Here is a 20,414-nt window from a genome sequence, read left to right on the forward strand (position 1 = left end):
GTCCCACTTCTATTTCATTATCCTAATTCATAAAACACAAAATAACATTTGTTCCGATAAGTGATATACAGAGGAATAGATGCAGTGTATATTATGCATGTTTTCCCCCTCACAGTAAGGAGGGCAACGCAACGAGCTCCTACCTTCCCTTATCGTTTTAGGGTGAAGGCTGTGACTGCAGTACAAACACAGTCACAGCACATTAGTGTTATTTTGTGTAGTTTGCGGCAAACTGACATAGATTCAGATAACGAATAAAGCAGTGGAGAAAACAACATGTAAAATGTAATTATTTATGATATTGGGACTGACAAATGTCCCCATTTGGTCTAAAAAAAAGGGTGGGTCTCCACAATGTGAGCATGTTTTCAGATTTATGTCCCCACACGACAGGTGAAACATGCCAAACACACTATAAATCTGTCCTGATAAAAGTGATTTAGATATGCTCACACATGCAGGAGGAGGAAAAGCACAGAATGTCCTTAAACACCATGTGGATGTGTGTGATTGAGTTTGAGTGTCTGACCTGATGTGGCACCAGACCCAGGGAGGTGGGAGGCTCATTCATTCTGTCGTCACTGCTGCTTGCCACGGCATAGCCTCTGAGGAGGGGAGGAAGAGAGGGAGAATATTATTTTACACTTCACTTTTTCTCTCGTGTTCTTTTCTGTACATGATCGAAACTGCAACTTGTGTAGTTTGACAACATTTCTTTCTGAGATGGCTTCTAAAACAAAATTTAAAATGTGACTGAAAGAGAGTAAAAAGGCAGTAAATCTCCCTAAAAACCCAACAGTATTACGCATATGTCTAACAGAACAACACATAACCTAATGCATGAGGCTGATTTATTTTACCACACAGCATTCAAATCTACGCTGAAAATGTCACAAATCTGTGAATTTGCAGCATATATGAGATCTGAGTTAATCTAGTCAGGTTTGACAGATAACGGAAATATCAAGTCTCACACTGAGCTCAGGGTGGTTTTGCAGAAAGGTCTGTCAAACTGCTGTTCCATAAATCCCTATGTGCCGATCATTTAAAGCCCATATGAACACTGGCATGAGGTCCTTTAAAAGGAATAAAGAGGTGGAGGAATAAAGGGAAACATAATAAACACAGCTATGAAGTGAAAAACAAAGACACAGAGAGGCTAACAGAGAGAGATCTTGTCGTAAAGGAAGAAGTTACACATCTATAGAAGTACAGAGTGTACATAACAACTTCCCCTCTCTCCGTTCTCTCTGAGCTTTTTATCCAGGAGAGGCAGAGCAGCTCTGTAATGGCTTATAACGTCTCAAAACACTCCGGAGAGAAAATGGCTGTGTTATCAGGCCCAGCAAACAGCCACTTTAGGCCGAAACGGGCACACACACACAGAATTACATTTCCACAAAGACACGTCTGTGCACACCTAATAGGCATGAAAACATCCTCATCAGTGTTTGAAAAGAAGAAGAAGACGACTCTTATATCGAGCGAGGATTCGCAATGCCAAGTGATTAGGGCCGACCGAATCACAGCTTTTGAGGCAGCAAAGTGAGAGATGGATTACAAATGGCCACAAAGCTTTTACAGTGCACACAAGTTCATGGGCTCAAGTACAGCAAATTCAGCTGTGCTACTCCCCAAAATAAAAGGTACTACCTGCAGCGCAGCGAGACCTCAGCTGCGGTGTCGCGCCGACAAAAGGCAAAAGTAGCGCTAACTGACAGTTCAAGTAAATCAGAGGCACAATCTCTTTCAGCTTTTAGCCTGGAGTTAAGTACCACCACAAAGCTTTGACGAGAGAGCATCAACCAGTCTACCATTTCCCTTTCTTACCTCTTCGTCATTATTAGTTGCTCTATCAAAGCAAGCACACACAGTCCCACTATACGTTTTTGTAAGTCCGATGCACTTACCCTTCGCTGTGCTGCAAAATGGACACCATCATCTCCACAGCCAGGGCTCCGGCAATCATGGCCAGGCCTGGTCTGCTCACCGTGCACTGCTGATCCAGAGTCCGATCCCTGGTTGACTGTATATGACAAAAAAAACAAAGCAAACAACTGTTCAGTGAGAACAGCGATGGCATCAGGTCCATTCCCCTAATTCTGAGAGCGTTCCTTCTTTAATAAGGAAGTACGACAAGATGGGATGTTTGTGCATTTATGTGTTGTGTTTTGGAAGAAAGAACATGAGGTCAGGATGATGCCGTTGTCTGCAGTGATGAGTGAGCAATTATTGGCTGAATGTCCTGATCACAGACCATTTGCTGCACAACGGCTGGTATGGGAGTCATTTTAGTTAAGCCTTTTAATTATGCCATGCTATTTTCATAAAGGGGCCCATCGACTTGTGCACTTAATTGCATGACACTTCATCTAATAGTAGTCTGGATATCACACTCTGGACCAAATGACTGGATCAACAAAACCAACAGATGGAAACGCAGACGGACTAATTAACTGGGATCCATTACAGTAAAACAGAAAAAAGGAGGTTCCAGTTTAATTGCATTGCTTTGCCAGCATGTTTTGCTTCGTCATAACAGCTGATTAATGACACTGCAGCCAAAGACAGCATGTGATTGACAGTATGTTGTAACATTTTGCTTTAATCCGCAGACAAAACAAGTTGCGTTGTTACATTATCTATCACTTCCTATTCCTATCCATTCAAATGTTAACATTACTAAACCCTGTGACTGAAGGCTGCCATACGGCTTTTATAGAAGAAGTCAGAGCTGAATAGCACAGCTTCCACAGCTTCCACAATTATTGGCGTGTGTGCTTCAATAGCTGTGGGATTGCTTTTAAATATACTCTTATCAAAAGGTCATGAAAGAGAAAAAAAAACGACCACTGAGAGAAACAAAGGGTGGAACAATTGGACACAGGAAGAGTGTGGGGGTGAGAGAAAAGTGAAATGGCTGTGTGTGTCTCACAAAATTTAGCATTTTACACGATTTTACAGCTTATTTTTGCAGCGCATGACATTGATCACAAAAGGCTGAAAAGCGCCACAGAGCTGATGGAAACGGCAGAGTAGGTTTTGAATTTGTGACTACGAGCAACACCTTTCACACATTGTTAATATTAAAATAAGCTCTAAAAAAGAAAACCATACCAAAGAATCATTCCTTTCATCCATTTTGACTTTCTACTCATTTGTTCTAAGTGCATTACGTGAGTTAATGATTTGAGTATATGCTCGTTATCTGCGTGTGTTTGGTTTTTCCTCACATCTCCTGGTGCCACAACGTCATTGCAGAAGTAGCAGCCCAGCTTGTGCCCCGGGATGTTGGAGAACAGAGAGGATGCTGGGACTGAGGGCGCAGAGCCGGCCGGCGTGGAGGACGAGGAGGAAGCGGAAGAACCGGAAGTGGAGGAGTCTGCCCCTGCCGAGGCGCTCTGACTGACGGGGGGTTCCTTCAGGCCGTGGCGCATCACGACAAAGGTGTCGAAGCCCAGAGCAGCATTAACCACGAGCTGGAGAACGAAAGGCCACGATTATGGTTAATAATGAGGACAAAATGAAAGCAGTGCCAAGGAAAGATCTTAAATAGCTGTGGCTTGACCCGCTTCTCCTAAACACAACACTTTTCACCCAAATCAAATTAACTAAATGGCTCGTTTTACAAGCAACAAGGTTTGAAAGGGTTGAATCCTTTCAAAAAGCAAAGGCATTAAACATTAAAAGGCTCTTTACCATTTTGAAAAGCGTCTAGACTTTCAGAGAAGCAATGGAAATAAATTGTGAAACCAATTTGCGGTGACTCCTGAAAAAGCCACAGCACAAATGGCCAAATAAGCACTCAGCTGAGCAGGCAATGAAGGAAACCTAATCAACAGTGCAAAAAAACACTTAACTCATACGGCAATACAGCAGTGACACCAATGGAGGCATTACAAATGATCTATAATGATCTATAATCTATAATAATCTAACGTTGCCTGGCAACTAATAGAATTCCAACTGGCAAACAAAATATTTGGCCAACGTTAATGAGCTTTTTCAATTTCCTGGAAGATAAGTCAAACGCTTTCCAAAAAAATGTATTTAATTTTTTAATGAATTAAATTAAAATTCCAGCTCAAAGTAAGTAAAAAAGGAACAATGTTATAATGGCAGAAACGTCTACAGCCACGTGGCTTTGGAACCTTTGAGCACATAGATCTACATTACATACGTGTTCTTTGTGTGCATATTTGTGATGACAATGCAGTATCAAACATGAAACAATAGAACATTCCTTTGACATTATGTATCTGGTCTCTTGATGGGTGTAAATTGAGCATTCTTCAGTATTCAGGTGCTCAATATTTGGCTTTATTCACCAGGTATAGCTGCTTGTTTACATAGAACATATTAGAAGTGCAGCCCCAGCTGGTCAGTGACAGTATGGCTGTTGCGTTCTTCGTACCTTCCTCTTGCTGGCGGCGATCACGGTGGGCAGCCAGCGGCTCTCCCTCGTATCCATTAGTAAGAAGACCACATCGTGTTCTGAAATGAGCTTCTCCAGCTGCTCGACGTCCCTCTGGGCCTGGGAAAGAGTGGCCTGAGAGAAATTCACCGGATGGCCCGGCATGGGGATGCTCATATTGTAACCCTCTGCATTCTGCAGGAGGAGACCGAGACAAATAAGCAGAGAAAAAAAAAACAATGAGACGCTGCTGTCACTAGAATTATTTTCCGTTTGGTTTTAATATTGCAATATCCGTGCATATCTTGCTCACTTTTATAAACAAAGAAAAAACCCCAATTGTGAAAAAAGCTTTTATTTTCCGTGCCTATAGATGGGGCACATCAGCTGATGCAGATGCATCATGGGTATAGATGCATCTGTAGAATGTAGAATATTTAACACCGTGTATAAGACACAATGAAAGGTGTTTTGGTGCTATCTTAATCTACCTGAAGATGTGTCCACAATAAAGAAACTAAAAATTTCCTTTTCGTTGTGCTTTCTGCCGAGTGACCTACTAGTCTAGACAGGTATATGAGGGCATAGCAGATGCAGTCACTGTGGAATATGTCATCACATCATGGCGACAGCTGACCTGAGGCCAGTGTGGATTTGTTTATCTCATAAGTCCGTGATAGATGAAAAGGAAACCCTGAATCGCCCATTTGCACAAAAAAACGGTGGACTTTCCTCTCCAGGGATTTTGGCCGCGACAGCGAGGCGGATGGAAATGTCAAGAGTCATTTTATAGTCAAGAGAAAGACGGAAAAAGGTGAAATCGAGGTGTGAGATCGTAACAAGGACAAATGCCACTTTGGCCAATCAGTGGATCCGCTGCATTTGGCGTCCATGTTCTTGATTTTACATTTCACTTTGACGCGAGTGTTGCTAAGCACTGAGGAGGTGATTTCAGGCTGCATAGATGGTAATCATAAGCTGATTTCAACTGCAAACACTTGCAGCCAAAAAAAAAAAAGAAGATGAACAGCATTTCATGACAATCCAACGATGCCACTGTTGATATCTAATTCCGACTCTGACCCTCGCTGTTGACACAATTTAAAGAGAAAAAAAAAGCTGCCGCCAACACAACAAACTATCCTGTAAATGTCAGTTGGCAGTATTTGTCCGCAGACAAAATAAGAAAACGGCGTAGAACCTTTTCAACGTTGTGAGCCTGAACTGACCTCTCTGTTCAACTGATGCATTCACGCATTCTTATTGCTTTCTATCTTTCACGCTGGCACCTGGTGCCTCTGTGTTTGTAGGGAAACAAGCGGGGAAGCGGGTGAAACAGACGCACACACACACACACACACCCACACAGATAAAAATAGTTTGTTCAGGTATGAATGCAGACATCATGGGGGGGGATCCATCATGTCTAAAAATCACTGTTCTTCACTTTCTATTTTATTCCTGGAACAACTACAAGCGTGTGCACCCTCGATGGGTGGTAAAGGAAAAGACAGAGGGGACAATGTGACACACTGCACACGTCCTCTTTAAAAAGGTAAAAACCACAGGAATGTGGAATAGTGCTTAAAGGAAAAACCCAAACAGAAGTTTTCTGCTTCTGCAAAGAGAAGAGTGGGAAATGACAATGATAGACAGATAGACTGGGATATAAAGTTGGTGTTGGCTTGCCAATTATATGTTTGTGTGTGCCTCAGAAGGGTCTATAATGCCGGCCCATTGTCTCATCTCATTTCTGGAAGCTACCAATGAGTCGTGATTGCAGGCTCTGCATGATCAATAACTGGAGGCTTCAATCAGCAAAAAAAAAATATGATTTACATCATAGCTTACCAGTTGGATGGTTAGTGAGTCAGTCCGCTTAGTCATAACTCACAAGTCGCCTCGAAGCCCATCGGGTACAAACATTACATTACACAGACTGCGTTCTACTTTTCCCGATGCAGGCAGACTATTGATATAGTCTGAAAATGTAATCTGTAATCTGACAATATCAAATAAACGATAATTGGCTCATAAGATTCCAAAGTGATGCTTCAAAAACCTGCATAACTACATCAGAATACCTCCTCCTGGTATCACAGCAGTGGATGAAGAAGTACTCAGATGATTAAGCAAATTAGCAATATTCCTCTTTAGAAGTATATATAGTGTTTTTGCAGAACTGCTTTGGTCAACGTTATATTATTGGATCATTATCATGGATGCATCAACATAAGCCCTCTTTAAAGGTCCCATATAAAAAATGAAAGTTTATGTGAATGACCTCAGCTGACAGGAAGTAAACATGGACCCAAGCTGTAGCCTAGCAACACAATTCCGTTGAAAAACACTTAAACGGAGTGGTAACCCGATGAAGGGTGACAAAAGGATAGAGAGAGAGAATATTTCTGTTACACAACATTCATATTACATTGTTTTCCTTTTTTTGTTATGCTGTACTCTCTTATGTTTTCAAATTAAACTATTTGAGAGACAAAAAAAAACCTCTGGTTGAACTGCTCAATTTAAGGGGTCACAAACATGTTGAGAACCATTGACCTCGAGGACATAATAACTACAGAAAATTTACACAAAAAAGGGAAATAACAGTAAACAGCGTATTGAATGTGAACTTTTGTGACCTCCACGAGCATCACACGCCATCTGAGGCGAAGCCAACGTGAATCATCCTCTTCTGAACCGCTTACATCTTTAACTAAACATGCATGGATCAGCAACCAGGTGCACATATCATTCACGCCATAAATATGGATACAGCTAGGTTTTTCCTTAATCAAAGATGGGTATTTTGATCAATGTGTGTTAAGTGTTTGGCTGCTTTTTCATTTAAGTAAGGCAGCGAGACATCTCCCCCAGAGAGCCCACTCATTAATTAGCAAAGTAATGAAACCACAGGCATTAATATGCAAACACAACGCTTCATTTTCTGCATGGTTTGGCCATCACATCTCAGACATGACCAATCAGACAAGAATATAATTATGAGGAAAATGAGCATAAATAAAAATCACATTATTGCGTCAATGCAGTAATAAAACCGTAAACAAACTCCAAAACCCAACAGAACTCGTCAACTCCAGGAATAAAAACTTTAAAGAAAGGACAGATATCCAGCTGATAAAATCTCAGATTTACATAGAACAAGCAATTTTTTGATCCTCGCATATGAAAAGAGATCATATTCTGCAGCTCGGGCATTACGATTTCCCTTTAAGCACTCACCACACCAGGGAAGATCTTGGTGAGCCGATCGACAGCCGCGATGGCTTTGGACTTCCCTCCTCCAAGACAGTCTTCGAACTCATAGAGCGGCTGCCGAACTGGATTGGAGTATGAGATCTTGGCATTGTCTACGAATGTGATGCGTCTCACTCCCCATCCCTGGAGAGCAAAAGAGAAACAGAGTTCATATTTAAGTCACATTAGTTTGAAACACTTGACCTATTTTTCATGTTGGCCATAACTGACAGCCTCTAAAGTGCCATTAAGACAGTAGACGATGACCATGAATACGTAGACGTATAGTCCAATTCACTTCCAAAGGGAAATAAAACATTGTATTCCAGGTGCCAGACAAAATAGATGTTTGTCCACGTTTAAAGATGGTGTGAAGCAGGCATGGGATGAGATTTAAACAAACTGCATAGAAGCTGAAAGACTGAATTCATTTTTGAAAAGGAAAATAAGGAAATGATGTCATAACTAACTGGCTGTGGCGTATAAACATTAAAACCTACAAAGACAAGGTTACTGGAGGACATAACATTAGAGTAAAAACACAAGAGGAGACGGAAATACATTCCAATATACATTCTTTATATATTGAATCGGAGGCAAAAGTGTTTGCAGAATAAAGCATCATACAGGTTTGGGCCGAGTGAAAGTCAGCAGGGAGAAGATGAGCTTCTCCCTACTTTCTGCCCTAGAAAGCTGCTGCTTACATCCTCAGAACAGAAAACAGCTTTAAGTGAAGTCGATCGAGAGTGAGACTGCAGAGCCATGTTTAATAGTGACTTGTTAAATGTCAACAGTTGGGCTGGTTCACTGATAAATCAACTGAGCTTCTGTTTGCCAAGACATTTAGTGGGTCATCAAATTGCTGATTCAACTGATCGCTCCCTGTGAATGTCAATGGTACCCAATTTAACCAGAGCAATAATCATCACCTGGGAAGCAACTCGTTTTAATAATCTTACTATATTTCGGTCAATCAAGGTTGGTCTGTTCCCGAAAAGATGATCGCTTGAACTACATCTGTGCCTCTTTCGGGAGTACAGTTTTGATCTCATCTTAAGGTTTTGCACCGAGATAAGAGTTCCCACTTAGATCAAGACACGTGGCGTGTTGAGTTTTACTTGAATGTGAGGGAAATTAAAGTGTCACTCATAGGTAGCTTTTCATTTAAATCCTGTCAAGATACATCATGTGGAGCTCGCTCACTGATGGGAAACACTGGTGGGTTTTGTAGAGGACAGAAAGTGTTAATCACGCTTTTTAAAAAAAAAAAACATCGATCTTCACACAATGCTCGTCTCAAGGCTTGTGTTAGTACGGCAGATACAACACAGGAATCCTGCTAATCCACTCCTGAAGCCATCTTCGGTCATGTGCAATTTCACACAATTTGCTAAGCTCTAAAAAAAATCCTGCATACTCTCAAATCTATCTTTCTTTTTGTTTTTCACTCTTACCATGAGAGTCCTGGCTACGTTGCAGCCGAGAGTTCCAGCTCCCAGTAGAAGACACTTTGTGGAGACCACCTTGTCCAGGTCCAAGGAAGGAACCAGCCTCCAACGCATGAGCTTCAGGTTCAAGTCCACAGATGACTCTGCCAGCCTGTAGACAATCAGAGCAGACAAGTAAAGACATTAGTCTCTATAGTGGAGGTGTTATGGACATTTTTTAACATAAAGCACCAAAGACTTAACTGTAAATGATATACTTTGTCAAATACAGTTTAATTATGTCCTTTTATGTTTACTAATTGTTGTAATGTGCTTCAGGCTGTAGGCTAACACAGTCCAGTTACACCCTTAAACCTAAAACACCTTGTACTGTAGTAACTACCTTTTAGGGTCCATACATTCACTGAGGTTGACCATCCTGGGCCCCATGGCGCCCTTAGGGTTCTTCTCCCAACCAACACTCTTAGGACACGCTGTGAAAATAAAAAACACATCAACATTGTAAAAGAAGCATAAAATGTCCCTACTTCAGGAAAACAATAAAAAACGTGAAAAGTTGAAAGTGTTGATTCACACAAAATTGTAAAAACAGCGACACAAACAGTCATTTCTGTCACCCTCCCAACACAACGGAGGCAAATGGATGGCTAGGAGGGTTTCCAGGGACGATGTCCGAGTTTTTCTGAATTATACACAGACCGCATGGTCAACCGTTTTCACTATAACTGCTTTTTGATTAAAATAGTCCCTGTGAAATGTGTTGTCAGAATGTCAAGTAGAGGATGGATGATAAAAACAGGTTTTTATTTATTTGATTTGAACGTGCACTGACTGAGAAACACAAAAAGAGCACCAACCATTTGATAACACTCACTTCACCATTTAATAAACTGAGAATACTGATTAATATGTTTGTTAATTTGTTCACATTCATTTGAGATTCCACCCATGTATACGCTAAAATGTTCACTTGTTATTTTTTTCTCTCTTTCTCAGACACTTTGGATGCCACAATAGCTGCTGCTGCTTGATGCGAAAATATCACGGAGCACAAAGAAACAGTGAATGTTGACGTTGACAGTTGAAATAGACCGTGTGGGTTAAATACAGTTCAACATGGATTCAGGACTGAGATATGTGGATGTGTATTATCGTGCGGGTTTTTCCACCTTGTTGAATAGAATATCTGAAGGGTTGGGTGGGAATAGATTGATTAATCCCTTTCAATAGAAAACATAGCGTTTCATAACACATTCTGTGTGTGATTAAAAGTGTGCAATGCACCAAAAACTCAATGTGCTGAAGAAGAAGACTGAAGTAAACAAAAGCTGCCTCGTCTGAACTCAACAAAAACCTTCACTCCCCCTCCTTCCCCATCCTGCTATTAACATTTAAATTACTTTCATCCCTTATTCAACAGATAAAGGAATAATGGAGGAGCTGCGTGGGATTAGCGTGGCTTGAAAAGGAAGCAGAGACTGAGGGTTCAGTTCCAATACACTGTACTCAGATGATCAGGACGAAGACACGTGGCATACCAGCACACATGCATGTTCACGTGCCTCGACGCAGCCACGCACACACGCATGAAAGGAAAGGACATTACCTGAGTGGAGGGCAAGCTCAGGTAGCTTTATCTGGAAGACGACGCTGTGCTGAACGGAGCGGCTTCCCTGCAGAGTTCGGTCTCTGAAACACAGCACCTGCACCGTGTCCAGCTGAGAGCCCCTGATACAGACACACGGATAAAGGATGCCAAGTCATGCACAGGTGACGCTACAAGTTATACACTCAAAATAAAACAAGGAAATGCCTATTAGAATCTCACAAATGGAATAAACATGAATATGCTCTCTCTCTAATACAAGAAACACATGAGCGCTCACAACAACGTGATCAACACATATCCACACACCGACACACTTCCCTAATATGGCAATAAATAGTCACATTACACAAGCAAAGTCCAGTGAAACAACTGAATAAGCGAGACATCGCGGCTACATTGTAATTCTATCTTCGCCCATCGCAGCCAGTATCAACAGTTTATGTTTAACACCGAAAGTGAAGTCAAGTACAAGATTGATGAGGTTTGTATTGGATAAAAAGTGCCTCCGACCACAGAGCACGAGGGGCCAAACTGCCTTATGGTATTCGCTGCTGATAAGCCACTGGTATCGCAGGGTACTGTTGCTAAACCGGCTCAGATGGGAGTTCCTTGTTTAAATAAAAAATAATTATGGATTCAAAATCTTTCTGAAATAGCAAGACGAGTGCCAGGAAAAACTAAGCTCTCTGGGGAAACGCGAGACAAAGAATAAGACCGATTGTGGACCTCAGAGGTGAATAACAGCAAAGTGGACTGCAGTGAAACTTGCACCACATAAATGCAGTGATATGTTACTGGCGTTCTCAGATGGTGATGCAATACGAGAATGTTATACAACGCTCTATTCATTCATTTTAACACATTATTAAACTAAATTTGGAGAGTTTGGTCATTTTTTCTTGTTTAACATTAGTAATCCATCACGTCTAGTTTCATTGCCACAACTAAGCATTCAGTTGTTATGCTGCTAGAGTGTGATGCCGATTTCTGTCGAATGAAACATATTGAGCCGAGTATTTCTGTCAGTTTGTTCAGATGCACCTGAAACACAGTCCGACCTTGTCCTTGTTATGAATATTTGAATGGTTTCATCACTATGTGAAGCTCATAAAAGCACTTCTTTAGGAGAGAGTGATCTACTAATAAGACTGATATACGTGACATGAAAAGAAACAATGTCTGCCTGGAATCTAGGATGCTTAATAACTATAAAGCACTGCAGCATGCTTTGGAAACGTTATGCTATGATTATTTTAATAATATTAGCAAATATTAGTCATTTGGAACATTACAAAGCAAATCTCCGGTCTGGTCAGAATTTACACACGTGAAATAACAACTTTTTGGGATATAACCAGGGAAACGTCCTGGAAGTGGCTTTGATGATTAACATCTGTATGCAGAGCATTGCTTAAAATCAATGATAAGTTCTATGGTGGGAGTCTAGATGTGTTACAAAGAGAAAATCATTCTAAGTTCTGTATAGTTTCGCTTCATCTTTACTCTCCTCATATTGCACCATTCTGTGCATCAACTGTGAAAACGTTGCACAAGATAAAGTCGTGACTGCTAAATGACCAGCTGACATGGGATGAAAACGTCTGAGTGACACCTGCTGTTTTTAATCCTTGACTAAATATTTGAATACGCTCAGACCTCGATTCTTAACATTTATCACTAAACATTTAATCTGATGAATTGCACTGATTCCCCACTGGGAATATTCCCTCTGTAATATTTCTGCAAAATATATCTCTCAGCAAAGCACACACAGTCTTCCACACAGCGCCGTCATTCCTGCACCAACTTCAGTCAGTAAACACGTAGCAATTTATGAGCTCTGACATAAAGTTATTAGATAAGTCTCAATTTCATATCTGATATTTGATGCAAAATATTGTTATTTTTGCCTATTTTCACACATTGTGAAAGATGATTCAACAATATAGACTGCAAAATTCTATTTTGTTTTCAGACAGTGACATGAGAAAATGGACCTTGTTTATCAGGAACATTTCATGTTCTTCAACTCTTGTGACACCACAGCGGCTACGCAACAGCCAAACATTGTTTTTTCAGTCTGAGTTTGACAGATTTTTAGATCAGTTGCAATGACACAAGCAACGCCGGTAACTTTGGATCTGCACCTTCCGCATCTGACCTGCTTCCTGAACTGCAGCGTCAGGAAACGAGTTAAGCAGAGATTTCCAGTCTTTGGCTTTGTGGCCTGGTGCCTAAATAAAGTGGTCAGTGTGAGCTGGAAACAGTCACAGTTCAATTCAACAAAACTTGTGTTTAAGGAACTAAAATTAGTTCTCTGGAGAACTTCCACATCTTTTGACAGCACACACACACACACACACACACACACACACACACACACACACACAGGACTTACCATCGGGTGGCTATGAGGACCAGCAGATTCCTCAGAGGCCAGCCCGGATGTTGAGACAGAGTACACGGATCATAGACACCGACAGTAACCTAGAAAACAAGGTGTGTTTACATTACCAAAGTGTGAGTGACTGCAACACAATAGGAACTGATCTGATAGATATGAACCACAAAAAGTGCAGTACAAAACAATCCTACCGTACTTTAATCTTTGAAAAGTTGGAGAAAAAACACTTCCCTATCTACATTAATTGGACTCAATCAAACCAATCAAAAAGAAAATATTTTTCATTCATAGTTTTGAAAGAGGATAAAACAACAATGAAAGTAGTACCTTCTTAGTATCAGTAAAGAACGTGTCCCAGTCCCCGAGCGGAGCCATCTGAACAGAGTCAGCTGTGTGTTTCATTAGGAAGTAAGGCACTGCAGTGGTCCCTCCTTTGGTACACAACGCATCATAGGCCTCCTGCAAGGCTGTGATCTGATAGATAGATGGATGGATTGATAGATGGATAGATAGATAGAAAGAATTAGGATTCAGCAATATATACACACACACATACACACACACAGACACACACACACACATGGCATGACTCATTCTCACAAGCAAGTATTTTAGTGCATCTACGCATACTCTTGTCAGACTCTGGCAGTTGCTGCCATGCTGTTGGTGAGTCATTCTAATGCTCTCTTAATGGATTCCTTCACACCACTGACCTGAGAAATAACCATTCAATTTGCTTCATTATGTTTTATATTTAACTGTTCAACCCTGCCTTCGCCCAATGACCGCTGGGATCGTCTCCAGCCCCCCCGCGACCCTGGATACAGGATAAGCGGTAGACGATGGATGGATAGATGGATTTAAATGTTCAGTACCAGACAGAAAGGGCAAATGTAAAAATTACTGTTAGGAGACGCTTCTGTCACGCTTTCACAGAGGAATGATACGACTGTCTTCGGGAAGAGCAAACTTGAATGGTATTTACTCTTAACATCAGACAGTAGTTCAACTGTAGATTCCGTCTAGAATGTGTGATGAGCATCGACATTTGGGGAATCCAAGTGTATCTTTAGACATTTTAGAAAAGAGCAAGAAGTACAGTGATATGAAAAGAATAGTCCAGTGGTTGTATAATGATCTCTAAAAAGCCAACCTGCTTTGCTGAGAAAACTTGTTCCAGGGCAGACGGGGGTTGGACAATCTTTATTCCCTCTGGGAAACAGAGTGCAGGGAAGCAAAACCAGTAGTAGAAATGGTACTTCTTCAAATCCTGAAAAAGGAAAAAATAGCACAGTCACAAATTAAGTCATTAATATACACTAACACATTCATAAGATGCGGTTTTTTACGCACTGCAAAGGTCAGCAGAATGAATTTGCAGAGGATGGATGGGTCCTTCAACGCAGCCCCAGACTGAATAGCATCCCAAATCTACAAAACAACAGGAGAGGAAAATCACACTCATTAAATCATTTCATGTTCAGCAGTATAACTTATTGACTTGGTGTCTATTTTACAGAAACTCCCCATGAGAGTGTATGTGAATGTACGTGTGTGGCCGAGAAAATTCCCATTGTATTGTCTTTTACCTCCTTGGCCTCTTTTTCCAGCAGAGTCTTCTTATCGGTGGTCTTAAAGGCATCTAGTGTGTTGGTGTTGTACAGCGTTCCAAACGCTGGACAGCAACGGGCTGGTGTCGGTCCGTCCCTGACAGCAGAACACACGCCACATTCGCGTTTTAAAGACACAGTAGCACAAGAATAAATTGGGGTTAAGATATATTTAGCACGGGCATCGTACTTACACTTCAAATGCACTGAACTCCAACGTCAGGCGAGTGGGCAAACCAAGAGGATCACCTATATGACATGAATGTGAATAAATAAATTCCAAGTATTTATTCATAAATACTACTCTAGATGGACAAATTTGCCTTCACTGTGAAAACTGTTTTCATGTTTGAGACAGAAAGCATGATTAACATTTATAATATCTAGAATGATCAAAAGAGTCAGTGTTTTAATGGCACCATCTCATCTCACCACTCACCATTGTAGTAATACCCTTTGATGGATTTGGGGCTCTCGTCCAACCTGTAGTCGTTGAGTTTCTTCTGGGTGAGCTGGTGCCAGAAACCGGCCTCCAGAGCACTGCTGAAGGGAGCGAACTGCAGCTTGAGGTCTGGAGAGGAGGACGCCGCTTCACTGGTGTCAGATGCCATCGCGACTTCACGAAACAGGATGCAAGGGCCAAGAACTGAAAGCTGTGAAATCAAACAGACGTAGGTTACAAAAGAGTTGTGTGGCTGTATGAGCCGCCATAACAACACACTTTCAGTATATCCCACCAATGTCAGAGCCAACAGGCTTATCATATACACACACACCATAAAGAAATATAACAATGTATAAGCTGCTGAGCGTATCGGTGCTGTTTAATACACAACAAAGTGTAGTAAACAGTAGTGAGCTTATTCATTGTTACGATGTTTGTGGAAAATTTGTGATTCAGCTTTATACAAATAAAGCCGGCTTGATTTGACGAGCGGCATCATGACATTAAATTGGTAAAATGGATTGGAGTCAACTCACAGCACATAAAAGAAATACATTTTTGTTTTTATAACATACAGAACATGAATTTGTTTTTAATATCGTCAATAAGACACAAATATCTTAAGATAGCAGCAATGAATACTATGGGTTTGGTGACTCCTGGTCAGACTAAATGAACAACTGTTTGGGCTTTTCCAGAATAAATTACTAATCACTTCATCTCAAACGTGATGTATAGATTAATCTACAATAGATTCCATGTGCACGGTCTATTAATTAGGTTTTTCTTTTGCCAAATTCCACTCTTTACATGAACAAACATGCACACTGAAGCCTTGACAGTCTTGTGTTATTTGGCAAGCATTCAGCGCAGATACCTCTAACCCCTTAACACAATGACCTTGTGTCGGATTTCCTCTGTAAATTGATTTATTTTCAGATTGCAGATTTAGTTAATCAGGACTTTCACAATTGTAACAGACCACACAGTGAAAGCAGAAGTGTTGACTGCAGCTTACTGTTCTACAACGTTTCCAAACACGACGAACACCTCCGAAGAAACATCACTATATCGCGATACGGCCGCGTTTAAAATCAGATATATTTGGGTTACGCTAATGATGTGTCAAAGTGAATCAAGCTAAGGTTTGTGTGCACTTACTTACCAGAAATCCTTACTTCCTGGTCGAGGTGATCATGTGATCGCGGCGGCACTTTGTCAACACAGCAATGCAGTGTGGGTAAGTAACCAGACGGGGTTAGCTTAGCTGCTAGAGAAGTGTGTCTTTCCCGCTAAGGCGCGCCTGTTATCGAGTACACTAAAAAGAACCAAAACATGAACAAGAAGACGGCAACGACGAAGAACGAGCAAACTGACAGAAACCTGTACGCGCCGTGTCTATTCATGTCGGACTGAACTCACGCGCGCAGCCGTGCGCGAGCCGCCGAGAAAGTGAGTATGTCAGTTTGTTTTACATCCGTAAAACCGGGTTAGCAGGTCGAGTCACAGCCCAAACATGAACGTATTCAAGCAGGAGGCAGTCCGCATTGGCGGGATTACAGGACAGGGAGCAGTGAGCGCATTTAAATCAGAATGGTTACCGTTAAATCAGAAGTTATCTTCGCCTGGACACCGGACCACTGTGACGTTAGGGGTCGTCTAAAAACTACAACGATGCAGGAAAAACGCACGGTTCAAGTTCAGAAATGCAAGCGATGAATACGTCAGCATTAACGTTGGCTTTTGTGGGTCAATTTGAGTCATAAAAAAAAAAGAAATAAATGTATTGCACAGTAAACTTGAATACAGTAGACAAGAGGTCTTCAACGTTTTTACGGCCAAAGACCCCTTGGCTGATAGTGACACGGTGGAGGGACCCCTATTACATATAGTATAAAATTGTGTTGTTATTAAACCAGGCCAATAATAATGTGTTCAGCTTATAGTGCCATGAATAAAGGTACTTTGTAATGATGTATGTATACAATGCGAAGCCATTTAAAATAATAATTGTTGACAGATGAATATATTTATAGAACATATTGTAGGTCTATATTGGCATTTCTACATCACAATTTCACATTAACATACCAATTAACATTTATATTTGCTTATCAGACGTTGTATTGCATGTCAATGTCTATTTTTGGACATATTTAAAATGTTGAAAGAAAAAAAAATTGGGATCAAATAATTTTGGGGACCCCCTGCCCAACTCTGCGACCCCCTCCAGGTCCCGGACCCCCTATTGAAGACCTCTGCATTAGACACTGCTGAATAAAATCAATCCTTTTTTCCTGTCTTTCTTCCGCTATAAACATAACAGCAGTTTAAAAGAACATACAATGGGCATGGTAGGCAAAAGGGAATACTCACGTCTGTAAAATACAGGTTTCTGGATTACTATTGTCAATCCTTCATCCCACACGTCATTATCCATCACACCCCTTATCTCCTCTTAACACTTTCGACATTATACTGTAGTACCATACTATACCATGTTTCATTTGACACTGTTATACTGCTTCACTATACTATAAAATGTCATCCCATATTATATAAATTGTATTATTGATATCACTACTATTGGGAAAAATTGCACCTCATACTATATCTTGTACCTCACACTACTGTATATTAGGGCTGAACGATATGGACAAATTTTCATATCTCGATATTCATGCCAGATATCTCGATATCGATACGATATGACTACGGGTTCGGTGAAAACCAAATATTTTTCAGAAAAATAAAAACATCGTAATACAAAAGAATGTGGAAACTGCATCGGGTTGAAAAGTTGAAGTCGAATCTACTTTATGCTAATCAGAGGCGCCGGGCTCGACTCGCCGCCTCGGGAACGCTCGCGAAAATCTTCTAAACTGAATGTTGTCGATCTAAAATAAAGACAGAGTCAGCAACTGCATAGCTTATTTCTCGCTTAAAATGTTTTCAGAAACACCTTTCGGTGAACTATTTTCGTAAAATAAGAGAAAGTTTCCAAACGAGCCGCCATGTTGGTCTGCGTGAACTCCGGAGCAGACAGGACAGCTGTGAAAGCGTTCGTCCAATCAGGTGCAGCCATGAACTGTGCGCGTGATTGTATGAAGGAGAGCGCCTGTCAATCATCCTCTAGTGGCAGCCCACCAAGCGTGCAATATCAAGGTGCGTGTCCACAGGCAGCGGTGTTTCCCCGCGTCCCATTCATTGTCTATAGGTGCGTGTCCACAGGGGCGATTTTAAACGCGTGTGGACTTCCCAGTATTGCACGCTTGGTGGGCTGCCACTAGAGGATGATTGACAGGCGCTCTCCTTTAAACAACACATTTTTGCGAGCGTTCGCGAGCGTTCCCGAGCGTTCCCGAGGCGGCGAGTCGAGCCCGGCGCCTCTGATTAGCATAAAGTAGATTCGACTTCAACTTTAGGAAAATGAGGAGCGGCCAACTCGCGCGCCGTCTCTCGACATTCGCCGCGACGCTACCAGAATGCATTGCACAGCTTTTCACATAGACACTGCTGTGTTCGAAATCGCCCCCTATCACGGATGTAGTGCACTATATAGTGTGTTCGCCATTTTGTAGTGTTGTTCGAATTCTCCGTGGCTGAGTTCATCCACTATGTAGTGGACGACAAAATACCCACAATGCACCGCAAAATTGAGTGAACAAGCGATGTACACTACATTGTGCTCCCGTATCCCACAATGCAATGCTGCCGTGGTTTGTCAGAGGAGAAGAAGGAGACGAAATGGACGCCGCACCAAACGCCGCTTTTTGCGCCTTGGGTATTTTGAAAGGCGCTATATAAATAAGTTATTATTATTATTGTTATTCTCACAGTGGTTTTTTGTATTTTGTTTTACAGTTACTGACATCTCCAGCTCCTTCAAGGATTCCCTTGGGCGGGGAAGACTGTTCACCTGATTCCCGTTTTTCCTGATTCTAACCCTTTGGCATATTCTTTAATAAATACATTTTTGTAGAGTTCATATTTGTCATTCCTGATTGAAACATTAAATGTATCATTTTTAGTGTTTAAGGGTATAGAAATAAGGACTGCCACAGGTATTTCCAGTTAATTAACCAGATGATTACCTATTTCATTATTTTATGTTGTTGTTGCTGCAATTACTTGAACTGATTTATCAAAAAATTATAACCTTGGTGAGTTATGTAATAACTGGTTGCGCAGTAAGTCATTGAAATTAAGTTAATGTGTAAAAGTGTAATGTAAGTTTAAAGAAAACAGACATTTTTGTCATGATTGTCTTTCACGTTGGGGTCCTCAGCAAAACAATGAAAAGCTTAGTTTTTTATGTGTTAATTATAATGGCAATATAAAGTTATATTACTATAATTGAGTTAAGGTAAGTAGAGTTTTTAAATGAATATCAAAGACATTTTAATTTCATTTGGTAGTCATTCACTAAATCATGGGTTCAATCATAGGGTTTCCCCATATCAGTTAGCATGTTAGCTAAGATTTATTTTGGTATTTACCTGTTGACGTCGGCGAATCAATAAATAGCGCCGTAAACGCCTAAGACGCCGTTCCCTTCGCCTCCGTCGGTGCCTGAGAACCAGGAGTTGGGCGAGCAGCATCAAAACAACAACGGGTACCATTTTTTCATAGAATAACTATGAACAACTTTTTTAAGAAAGTAGCCGATACACAAGTAGCCGATAGCTACGAGCTAAATAGCTACTGACCACTAGCTACTTAGCTACGAGCTAAATAGCTACTGACCACTAGCGTTAGTTCGCACGCGCTACGTATCTTACAGCTTGTGCGCAACCCTGAGCATTTACAGCTCATGACGAGGACACAAAACAGTAGCTGACAAAACCAAACTCACACACCATTGATATTTCAACAGTTTATTGACCAAGAAACACAACCGCCATGAAGAATCACATCTTTATACCGTCAGGTATGTTTACATGATGCTCGGCGCGCCCACTCACGTCACATGAGTATCTGGCGCATCTGCTGACGTAACCACGTTCAGAAAATGACCCGTGTAGTGTCCGAATTCTCCTCCCGTCGTACCCTACATCGTGTACATGATGTAGTGCACTATATCATATACACGATGTAGGGGATAGGGAGTGAGTGAATGAGTGAATGATTTCGAACACAGCTATGGGACGCGGGGAAACACCGCTGCCTGTGGACACGCACCTTCACTCCCGCGGCAGGAGTCCCGCCCTCGTATGTTTGTGGTTG

At 41.3% G+C, this 20,414-nt stretch overlaps 2 protein-coding genes across 2 annotated transcripts in view; one reads left to right on the forward strand and one right to left on the reverse strand.

The window, feature by feature from the left end:
* The window catches only part of atg7 (ATG7 autophagy related 7 homolog), a 45,528-nt gene extending 28,872 nt beyond the window's left edge, over window positions 1-16,656 (reverse strand). Inside the window, exons 1-16 of the mRNA XM_084035543.1 lie at window positions 16,354-16,656; window positions 15,183-15,396; window positions 14,938-14,992; window positions 14,723-14,840; window positions 14,487-14,564; window positions 14,287-14,403; window positions 13,461-13,607; window positions 13,128-13,216; window positions 10,727-10,848; window positions 9,503-9,593; window positions 9,127-9,271; window positions 7,658-7,816; window positions 4,415-4,609; window positions 3,234-3,479; window positions 1,911-2,026; window positions 530-605 (exon numbers count right to left, since the gene is read on the reverse strand). Of these exons, the coding sequence (XP_083891669.1) occupies window positions 530-605; window positions 1,911-2,026; window positions 3,234-3,479; window positions 4,415-4,609; window positions 7,658-7,816; window positions 9,127-9,271; window positions 9,503-9,593; window positions 10,727-10,848; window positions 13,128-13,216; window positions 13,461-13,607; window positions 14,287-14,403; window positions 14,487-14,564; window positions 14,723-14,840; window positions 14,938-14,992; window positions 15,183-15,354 (1,926 nt within the window). The 5' untranslated portion in view covers window positions 15,355-15,396; window positions 16,354-16,656. The remainder of the gene's footprint in view (window positions 1-529; window positions 606-1,910; window positions 2,027-3,233; window positions 3,480-4,414; window positions 4,610-7,657; window positions 7,817-9,126; window positions 9,272-9,502; window positions 9,594-10,726; window positions 10,849-13,127; window positions 13,217-13,460; window positions 13,608-14,286; window positions 14,404-14,486; window positions 14,565-14,722; window positions 14,841-14,937; window positions 14,993-15,182; window positions 15,397-16,353) is intronic.
* The window catches only part of vgll4b (vestigial-like family member 4b), a 325,618-nt gene that overhangs the window by 65,392 nt on the left and 239,812 nt on the right, over window positions 1-20,414 (forward strand). The gene's annotated exons all lie outside the window — the stretch shown is intronic.

Source organism: Eutrigla gurnardus, assembly GCF_963514095.1.
Source record: "Eutrigla gurnardus genome assembly, chromosome: 2".
Classification (NCBI taxonomy): domain Eukaryota; kingdom Metazoa; phylum Chordata; class Actinopteri; order Perciformes; family Triglidae; genus Eutrigla; species Eutrigla gurnardus.